The sequence below is a fragment of the Haematobia irritans genome, chromosome 4 (genome assembly GCF_050003625.1).
Source record: "Haematobia irritans isolate KBUSLIRL chromosome 4, ASM5000362v1, whole genome shotgun sequence".
Taxonomy (NCBI): domain Eukaryota; kingdom Metazoa; phylum Arthropoda; class Insecta; order Diptera; family Muscidae; genus Haematobia; species Haematobia irritans.
In genome coordinates, this window is record NC_134400.1 from 102,611,370 (window position 1) to 102,623,008 (window position 11,639).

General features: G+C 33.0%; 1 protein-coding gene and 1 long non-coding RNA gene across 2 annotated transcripts in view; one reads left to right on the plus strand and one right to left on the minus strand.

Annotated features, from left to right (window-relative positions):
* LOC142235690 (cyclic GMP-AMP phosphodiesterase SMPDL3A) overlaps window positions 1–6,587 on the plus strand; it is a 329,846-nt gene extending 323,259 nt beyond the window's left edge. The window contains exon 9 of the mRNA XM_075306949.1: window positions 5,648–6,587. Within this exon, the coding sequence (XP_075163064.1) occupies window positions 5,648–6,587 (940 nt within the window). The remainder of the gene's footprint in view (window positions 1–5,647) is intronic.
* On the minus strand, window positions 1,311–2,136 carry LOC142236456 (uncharacterized). Its single transcript, XR_012722039.1, has 3 exons — window positions 2,063–2,136; window positions 1,902–1,995; window positions 1,311–1,831 (listed from the first exon to the last, which is right to left on the minus strand). It is a non-coding gene; the product is annotated as an uncharacterized LOC142236456 (long non-coding RNA).
* Window positions 6,588–11,639: the final 5,052 nt, after the last annotated feature.

Below are 11,639 nucleotides of genomic sequence, written 5' to 3' on the forward strand. Positions count from 1 at the left end.
AGTATTACTGAGGTGGAATAATCCACCGCTGAAAAACTTGTTGGTGTTTGGTCGAAACTGGGTTTGAACCCACAATCCTGTGTATGCAAGGCGGGCATGCTAACCATTGCACCAATTTTTATACCCTAAATCACGTAGTGGTCAGGATATAATAACTTTGATCTGAATAAAAATGTGCCTACCAGAAATATTGATTGTAGACCCAATAAAATATATACCGATCGACTCAGAGTCACCTCCTGAGTCGATCTAGCCCTTGGTGTCCGTCTGTCCATGTATTTGTTGTTCGCAGGATTCCGGACGCAATTATTAACCGAGTTTGATGAAATTTGGTATGTGGCGCTTTTTTGGCACAAGGAGGAACGCTATTAAATTTAAAAAATCGTATCAAATTTAGATATAGCTCCCATATATGTGCATCGCTCGATTTTCCCAAATTTTTGCTATAAGGCCTTATTTATTAACTAATGTTACTCAAATTTCTAATATTGAAGTATTAGCCGATCATCAGTTAGACTTACATGTAGCTCTTACATAAATATATTTCCCAAGTTTCACAAATTTTGATTTATTAACCACACTAATTTAGCGATTTCCTCTTTTTTAATAATGGCCTCAATATTAGTAGCATACTAACTCTGTAGGTTCAGAACCAACTATAGCTCCTAATATCAGACATTTTTGTTCAGATAGTGATACAGCTCCCATGAACATGTATCCCTTAATGTTCCTGAATATGAAAACGCGGTATATAGTCCAAACCTATACCACTAATACCCCACAAATGGTTATGTTTACTAATTCAGTAGGGGTGGTTTAGGCTATATGATATGATATAGTCGGCCCCGCCAGACTTTCTACTTTACTAACGTCTAGATTGGCTTTAGCTTTTTCGACAACATTTTAATAATTTTTACCATTTTATTAATTCTTAATCTGTTTTTAATCTGTTTGAAATAAAAAAGTTAAACATGCCCACTAAAAAATGAAAAAAGCGAGTTATAAACAAGTATATATGGCCGTAAGTTCGGCCAGGCCGAATCTTACGTATCCTCCACCATGGATAGCGTAGAAACTTCTACGAAAACTGTCATCCAGAAACGAATTACTTGGGTTGTGGTATCTTAAATCGTTTTCTAAATTGTGAGTTAGTCCATACGTGGTACACCGAAAAAAAAGTTTACTATTGTTTACGAAAAATGAACTAACCCATAGTAAGAATGACCATGATTTGGCGCCAAAGATTTTTTTCATCTAGATAAGTTCATGATTTTCTTATAAATAAGTTTATGTATTGCATCGTATTTTAGTTCATTCTTACTACGCTGTGGGAAGAATGTACTTACACTCATTCAAAATATTCCTGCTATCCGGAAAAATGAACAAGTTTTTGGGAATCCTATATTTAGAAATTGGTTTCAAATAAACTGTTTATCAGTATAATTTTCAAAGAAGTAAATAAATTGAGGAATTAAAGGTACAACAAGCCTGTATACAACTAAGAAATTTTTCGTACAATATAAGACAATTTTTCATAACTACCAGTATTTTATTTCAAAAAATTATTATTATATTACATAAAACTATGGCTTATGATATACAATAAAAGAAGTGTTTTTATTCGTACGCTGTATGCTGTTACTTTTCGGTAGTTAGTAATTGCTTCTTCAAAAGAGTAATATTCTATGTTAGTAGAATGAAACTAATTAATATCAATTTCCATTTTTATCCATATGAAAGATATATGCCATAAGTTGCTATTTTCATTTCATTTTTGTCCAATTTCACCGATATCGCTAGTTTTTGTTGTGTGGATTTGCGTCATAAGCCTCTGAAGTTAAAAAGGTATATAAAATATAAAAATATTATCAAATTCTATGGTATTTTGATCTTTAACTTACAAGAGAATTTTCTTAGAGCAAATAGGGATATCAGCTTAGTTAGCATTAAACAGTAATAAGATTCCAAAAAAATACCATTAGATTTGCTGTCATCCTGCAAATGAAAATTATTTTTAATAAATAGAAATTTTGGCTTTATTACAAATGGACGAAAAACTTACCACATTGAAAAAAATCATCCAATTACTACATTTGTGGAATCATATCCTTGCACAAATGGGACATTTTTGAAATCCTTCTCAGAATATAAATGAAATAAAATTATTATAAAATTAGATATAATTTCCACTTGTCAATATAGCATTTAGTATTTATGGTGGATATTAAGTTCGAGTTTAGTGGCTAAAATCCCAATTTTTCATGATTAGTTTTCTTTAGAAATACATGGGAACAAAATTGAACCGTTTTTGTGTTCATTTAAAATTTATATCAAATTTTTAGTAATTTGAGGTCGCTGAATCCAAATTTACACTTGTTTTTTTAAGAGCTCGACTTTTTGAGATATACGGTTATGTTCAAAATTAAGGCACTTCCGCTATATATATTGGAATAACTTGAAAACGATTCATCATATTAAATTAAAAAACAGCGTTCTACATAAGCTTAAAAACGATTTTCTGTTCTTAATCGTGTAATCCATTTAAAGAATATAAACTTAATAAAAAACTTGTTTCGAGCTATTCTCCATAAAGTTATATTTAAATTTGCATCGAAGGCGTATAATTTTATACTTTTCTTACTGATTTATTTCTGATTTTAGCACCTAAACTCGAACTTAGTACACACCTTAAGGACTCGCTATAACATAAAAATATAGACTCAAAAAATTGTACTGTGATCCAGATGTAGAGTAAATATAGATCATTTTATTACCACTCATTATGAATATTTTTATGTAAACCAATTTAAAACCGCACTAATTTTAAATTATTAATAGAAATATACAGTTTCTTAATATGTGATTTATTTTAGAGTTATTTATTTTTTTTTATCAATATAAAGTGTTTTTGTTTTCTCTTACATCACACCATTCACTTATCAGTTTCTAAAATGTTACGAAATAAATGTATTTTTATTAATAAATACAAATACCGCACGCAAGCGCACCACGTGTGCGCTTCATAAATGCATCAACAGAACTGAATGCACCAATAAAACTCAAAGACACAAATAGTCATAAAGGACACATATGTAAAGAAAAACAACTCCACATACACATGATCCCTTTCTGATCACGCTATTGCAACAAAACAACTATCACCACAAAACATACCAACAACACACATTCCATAACATCATCGCAATAACAAACACAAACAAAAAAAAAAAAAGATGATGCAATAATTTCATAATTTCTTCTCACTTCAATTTCCAGTATCACGTTTATTGATTAGTTGGTATTCTATCTATAGGATAAGGTAAAATATATTCAAAATTTACGAGGAATCCATAAAAAATTATATACACCCGTCAAGGATTAAATTAACTACTTTTTATTATACTTTATCTAAAATTTTCAATGTGAGGAAATATACTCCAACTTATAGTAAAAACCGAAATAAGCTGTAGGAAGCCGCCATACGAATTGGTACTGTAGTTAAGTTAATTTTTACTACAAAAATTTTTTTCCATACAAAAAATTTTCTTAGTAAATTGTCCACATTTCGTAGTAAGATTTTTATATTGCCTATGTCTTTTTATAATACAATCAACGATGCATTAACTATTGTATTGGAAATTTATTTAAGGAAAAATCCGTCCCATTTCGTAGTTAGTGAACTAAAAAACATTTACTGAAGTTTTATAAGTTTTCCTTTAGCTAAGTTAATTTTCGCAGTGGTTACGAAAAATGAACTATATTACAGTAAATTTTTTGAACTATGTGGAAGTTAAACTGGTCCTAAAATTAACAAGACACCTTTTTTTCTGTGTATATATTAGACAAAAAAAGTATGTGTAGGTAAGTCTACAAATAATTACGAATCGATATGGACTTTTGAACGGTGCCTAGGGAGCCAGAATTGAAATATGGGGGTCGCTTATATGGGGGCTATATACAATTATGAACTTGATATGGACCAATTTTTGTGCGATTGGGGATCGATTTATCTGAGGGCTATATATAACTATAGACCGATATGGACCTAGTTAGGCATGGTTGTTAACGGCCATATACTAGCACAATGTACCAAGAGGCTCCAAAACCTAATCTCGGGATCGGTTTATATGGGGGCTATATATGATTATGGACTGATATGGACCACTTTTGGCATGGTTGTTAAATATCATATACTACCACCACGTACCAAATTTCAACCAGAACGGATGAATTTTTCTTCTCCAAAAGGCACCGGAGGTCAAATCTGGGTATCGGTTTATATGGGGGCTATATATAATTATGGACTGATATGAACCAATTCCTGCATAGTTGTTGGATACCATATACTAACATCACGTACCAAATTTCAACCGAATCGGATGAATCTTGCTCTTCCAAGGGACTCCGGATGTCAAATCTGGGGATCGGTTTATATGGGGGCTATATATAATTATGGACCAATGTGGACCAAGTTTTGCATGGTTGTTAGAGACCATATACTAACACCATGTACCAAATTTCAGCCGGATCGGATGAAATTTGCTTCTCTTACAGGCTCCGAAATCCAAATCGGGGGATCGGTTTATATGGGGGCTATATATAATTATGGACCGATGTGGACAAATTTTTGCATAGTTGTTAGAGACCATATACTAACACCATGTGCCAAATTTCAGCCGGATCGGATGAAATTTGCTTCTCTTAGAGGCTCCGAAATCCAAATCGGGGGATCGGTTTATATGGGGGCTATATATAATTATGGACCCATGTGAACCAATTTTTGCATGGTTATTAGAGACCATATACTAACACCATGTACCAAATTTCAGCCGGATCGGATGAAATTTGCTTCTCTTACAGGCTCCGAAATCCGAATCGGGGGATCGGTTTATATTTGGGGCTATATATAATTATGGACCGATGTGGACAAATTTTTGCATGGCTGTTAGAGACCATATACTAACACTTTGTACCAAATTTCAGCATGATCGGATGAAATTTGCTTCTCTTGAGGGTCTGCAAGCCAAATTTGGGGGTGCGTTTATATGGGGGCTATACGTAAAAGTGGACCGATATGGCCCATTTGCAAAACCATCCGACCTACATCAATAACAAGTACTTGTGCCAAGTTTCAAGTCGCTAGCTTGTTTCGTTCGGAAGTTAGCGTGATTTCAACAGACGGACGGACGGACGGACATGCTCAGATCTACTCAGAATTTCACCACGACCCAGAATATATATACTTTATGGGGTCTTAGAGCAATATTTCAATGTGTGACAAACGGAATGACAAAGTCAATATAGCCCCATCCTATGGTGGAGGGTATACAAATTGAATTAAAAGAACCTCTTATGTAGTCAAACTAAAGAACATCCTCCCAACATTTTTGGAAGTTGTTTTAAAGTTGTGTCTTTAGAACAACTTCTAATTTTTTTTGTGGTGTACTTATCCTACTTCGATGGTTTAACTAGAATATTTAATCTTCATTGAGGGACAAATATTTCTAAAAGTTGTGGATTAATTAATTACGAGTTTTTGTTTTTAAAATTGTGAATTTAGTTGCATTTTACAATATATGACTGCATTTTTTACATTTATAAATTTTTCAGAATAACATCATGCATTTTTTCTTATTGATTTTTTCAGATATTACCGAGCAAATAGCGTCCGCTATGTGACTGATCCCTGTGAGAATGTTTGTATGCTTAATCATTATTGCGCAATTACCCGAGTTGATTACAAAGAATTTCGTCAATGTCTGGAAAAGGAACAAAGAGCTTACCGCTCGAATGCAAGCCATATAAGGTACATGAATGCCAAATGGTTACTACTGTTCGCAATGCTACCCTGCCTGACCATTGCCTATATCCAAGGTATCTATGAGACAATGCTCGCCATGACCAGGATGATAATTAGATGTCAGCAAGAATGCCAACATCACATGAATGCCAGTAAAATCGTATATGGATATAATATGAACCTTATAGAAATACCAACGAGGCCGTTGAAAAGTCTACCATACAAAGTGCAGTTGCCCAAACAACAGGAAGCACAGGCTCAAGACAAGGACTACTACAATGATTATACTACTAACCAACGAAATGGCAAACTGTCAGCTAAAGTCAATGTGGAATACAGTTGCATGCAACAGAGGCCAATGAGTGAAGTACATGCTCACGACGCCCATTGCAGACATACTGACAATAGCCAGGTTAGAAACATCAGTAAAAGCCATAACACCAATAATGAGCAAGATCTCCTCTACTCTGCCTACTGTGGGGGCAAACAGACTAATGTTACGACTACAAAGATTGCATTCGTACCATCTAAACAGGATAATAGAAATGATTTTCGTTTGGACTTCCTAAAGCCAGCCACATATAGGATAGAGAATTTCCTGAAAATTATTGCGGTCAACTGTGCCGTGGCAAGCTCATGTCCATCACTGCCATTGAATGGCAGCAAACTACTTGGTCAACTATTTCACAGAGATACCCAGCAGGCCCCAGTGTCCTCCAGGTGGAGATTAGAACACCAACAGCACTACCACCACCATCACCTTTCATCTTGTGTTATGTATTTCTAATTAAATTGCTAATCTATGAGCCTTATTGTGAAGGTTATGATGCTGTGAGCATGTAATTTGGGTTTTGGAAATCCTATTTTAGTTTTGTCTTTTGTCCCCTCATATCCCCCCTACAAGCATTCCCACTCAAAAGCGTTTAGTTATTGCTTCTGGCTTTAATTGCACTTTGTTGCCTAGTGTTATAAATTAAGTTGCTGTTATATATGAGATAAAATTTGTTGTTTTGATCTTAGTATTAGTACATATACATATAAATCTAACACACATACAACATAAAGTAAATAACAAACTTACATACATATATATATATATACACATAAGACTATATGATATGAGACGAACGGACGGAGAGACTATTTGATATACAGCAATGTAATTAAAGGATTATGCGATTATAGTTGTAAGGCAGTACTTAAAAATATTGTATGTATGTTAATTGTAATAGCTCAATGTTAAAGATATACTCTGAGCATATCTATGGATTGAATGGACTAAAAGCAGTTTAGGCAAATATTTCTGAAATCAGTACTAACAAAAAAACTATGAGCACTTTTTTTAAATAGGACTTAATGGGCGAAATTTTAGATGATGAAAATCTATTTTTTCAGTACAAAACTATCGGAGGCATTACTTGTTATATCGTTAATAGTATAGCAGCTTCATTTCTCCCTTGTAAGTTTTACTTGAACAAAGTTTGCAAACTTTCTATTTAAAACATTTTGTACTTAGCAAAAGTGATACAACTACAAATTGGCTACATTCACTATACAGTAGATAAAAAATATACGAAAGCCAAAGAAAATATTTCTTATATGTGTTTTTTGCCTGCCTTCATCAACAGGCGAAAAACGCCTTCCTTCTACGACAGGAGGTAATTTCCTGAGTTGTAGTTAAAAAGTAAACTAGGGCATTACATTTTATAGGTTTTAAAATCTCAAAATTTTAAATATAATTTAGTTCAATATTCGCACGACGTTGTTCATTCAGGCTATGCAACAGTTTACTTTCTTTTCTGAGTATATATAAGTCTGAATAAGATCGGTTAATACATGTAAATTTGAATATAAATAAAAGTATTATGGCTAAAATGAAGAAAATCGGATAATACTTATATATGAGGATTATATCTAAATCTGAACCGAGTGAATATTTAGCAGGTTTAGTTGAAAACGCAAAGGGTTATGTTACTTGGACGCAAATATAGGTAAGATCGGTTAGTAAATAGGGATATTATGACCAAATTTAAGAAAATCGAACAGTGCATATATATGGGAGCTATATTTAAATCTAAACCGATTTCGAAATTTTGCATCCTTGAAGAGTAGTTCACCACTGGGGTATCACAATGGATTGAATAGCCTAAGTGAACCTGAAATATCGGACAGCCACTATACCAAACCTAACCTAACTGTGAAAAGTTACTTTGTGGTAAGTTTGAAGATGATTGGTCAGTAAATTAGCATACTTAAAATCGGGATATATATTTATATTGGCTATATCTAAAATTGATCCGAGTTTTTTTCCAAATTCAATAGCGTAATCAAAGTGGGTTAATAGTTGCGAACGGAATCCTGCGAGCAACAAAAACATCGACAGACGGACGGATGGATACCATTGCACCACTGGAGCCAATGGTTAGCATGCCCGCCTTGCATCGATTCCTGCTTCGACCGAACACCAAAAAGTTTTTCAGCGGTGGATTTTCCCACCTCAGTAATGCTGGTGACATTTCTGAGGGTTTCAAAGCTTCTCTAAGTGGTTTCACTGCAATGTGGAACGCCGTTCGGACTCGGCTATAAAAAGGATGACCCTTGTCATTGAGCTTAACATAGAATCGGACTGAATAGTCTAAGTGAGCCTGATACATCGGGCTGCCACCTAACCTAACCTAACCTAACCAGGAAGTGACGCTGAATCGATCGGTATACATTTTATAGGTTCTAAGATCGATATTTCTGGTAGACACATTTTTTTGCAGCTCAATGTTATTATACCCTGTGGTTTAGTGTATACACCGAAAGAATTCTCTTCGTTAATTTTACGAAGAATTCTTCATTAACTATTTTTCCTGAATTCTTCATTAAAATAACGAAATTTTCATTCATTTTCGTAAATTTTACGAAGAACATTTTACGAATATACGAAACTTCTACGAAACATTCTACATTAACTTTTCTTCGTACAAAGTTCGTACTTTTAACGAAACTTTCTTCATATTTCATGAATTTTGTGAAGAAGTTTTTACGAATATTTTACGAAACATTCTGCGTTAAAATTTCTTCATAAAAAGTACGAAACATTTTCTTTGAAATAACGAAGAAGTTTCATTGAAGTTGTAAAATTTCCGTTCGCGGCATTAAATTGTCTTTTATAATGTGCTTGAGTGTATTCCTTTATTCTAATTTTTTATGCAAGTCTATGCTACTTCTCATTTGGGTGATAGCGCGCTATGAATAAAAGTGAAGCAATAAAACTAAAAATTATTCAAAAACTTAAGATGTAAAGTAGTGATGTCATTTTGCACACTTTTTCACTACAACCAAATGCACTTTCGACTATAATTTTTTTTTCTAAAAGTTCGAACATTTTTCAGAAAAAAGCACGAAAGTACGAACATTTTTTAAAAAAACTACGAAAATTTTTCATAAAAAGTACGAAACATTTTCATAAAAAGAACGAAATTGTTTCATAAAAAGTACGAATATTTTTCATAAAAAGTACGAAGATTCTTCATAAAAAGAACGATTTTTTTCTTACAAACTACGAAAATTTTGGAAGAACTTTTCTTCGTAAAAAGTACGAAATATTTCGTACTTTTAATGAAAAGTTTCTTTGGTTGTAAAACAACGACAAATTTCGTACTTTTAACGAAATTTTTCGTTCTTTTTACGAAGTAAATTGTTTCGGTGTAACAAGTATATACGGCTAAATCTTCGGCCCGGAAGTCAATTCTGGGCGACCGATATGGATATGGCTGTTAGAGGGCATATACTAACATCATGTACCAAATTTCAACCAGATCGGATGTAAATTTGCTCCTCCAAGAAGCTCCGGTAGTCAAATATGGTGGTCGGTTTTAGAATGTTTCGCTCGTCTGTCAACAGACAGGCTCTATTTGATTGAGGAAGTCCCCATTTTAAAAGAATAGAGCTAATAAATCTAAACTTCTTCGATTTACTTGAAATTGACAGGAAACGGGGAAGGGAAACTACCCTTTGGATTGTTGAGGAATCATTTTCGATTTACTTCAAATTTATAGGGAACTTTGGGGAGGTTATAAAATGTATATAGGGTACATGATTTTTCGATGTCTTTTATGGAAGAGGCACATCCTGATTGCCCGATTTTTTGAAAATTTAAATTTTTTCGATTTTCTTCAAATTTTCAGGGAACCGCAAGATAGACGGTGCTTCAATTTCCGGTACATGTTCGGGAAACACATTTTTATCGTGTGCGACTGATTTTAAAAACTGTTATTAAACAAATATTTTTAGGAACTTTTAAATATTTACTTTCTCTCATTTATTCGCCAAGAAATATAGTGTTTTGTGGAGTTGCAATAGGATACTTAATTTCCCGGTATATTGAAGTGAGGGGGTACTTGACCTTTACAAGCCACGAGTAGTACATAATTTTTTTTTAAAAAAAATTAGTGAAGGGACCTCTCACCGACTTTTTATTAAGAATATTAACAAAACCGTTTCAAACCATTTTAAAAAGGTTTTGTTGTACATACGCATCCCTTAGAAAATGAAAAAAACAAATTTTCAGATTTGTTTGAAATATAAGGGGCACCTGCGTGGAAGCCATGGGCAGAAAAGGAGTACTTCAGTTTTTATGCCAGTAAGGAGACTCCCCTGGTCCTACTCTTTAAAAGAGTTCTTCGGTTTATTTCTTGGTTTTATAACATTACGAGTGGCCCATGTTAATAATTCTGCTTTTCTTTTACTGTTCGAGTGAATAAATTTGAAATTTTAGTTGGAGTTGATCCAGTGCTAAAAACTGGGGGTAACGTATTGTCGGAACAATTTTACTTCGCATTTCCGAATTTATATATTATCAAATTTTATTACTCTTTTTATCAAATGTTGGTCGAAGAAATTTAGATACACAATCATGTATTGTGTATCTAAATTTCAACAGCAGTTGCAAATTTAGTGCAACTGCTGTTGAAATGGAGGACTTCCGTCCTATGACAAGCCCATATTAAATTCATCGCTTCTGCGTCAACTTTGCACCACTTCCGGATCCAAAAAGAAAATTTTCATTGCTTTTTTGACGATGCTTTTTTTGCTGGGTATATCAAATATCCCATATTATATAGCAGATCTCAACGAAAATTGATTCCTATTTGTATTAGAAAATTTCGAAGAAAAAAATTATGAACTATTTGAATTTGTACAAAACATTTTGTCGTATTTTAAGTTCATAATCAAGTAAAATTTTCTGATTTATAGAAAGGTTAACTACAGTCAAGAAATGTTCATCACCTAAAATAAAGTTAAATTGCAATTAAAAATTTTTTGGAGTGTGAAAATTATAGCAAAAAATTTAGTCAGATTATCCAATTCTTGTTTGTTTCTGATATGAAACAGTCATATGGCAAGGGTCAATTAACGTTCGTAATTTAAACATCCTTTTAAAAGAGTATAACCTCGAAGAGCTAAACCATCTACATATATGTTTATAAAATTAATTTCTAAATCTATTACAATACATATGTATGGTTTTAGGTATATATAAAATTTAATTAAAAATTACATTTGGTAAATATTTGTACAGTAATTTTGCACTGTGGTTACAATTACGATTTTGTCTTTTATAAAGGTTTTCATACGCTTGGCATGGCTGAAAAGAAAAATAAATTAAAATTTCATTGTTATTGGTAGAAATAACGCTTTGCCCAAGGCAAAGTATAGAACTTTATCTTTGAGAATGGAAAAAAAACATTTAACAAAGACTTATATATTTTTTTTTATTTTCTGGCTAACTGCATATTCTCCATATCTATGTCGTTTCCACATGAACGCTTTCTCACTTGTAATGCAAGCA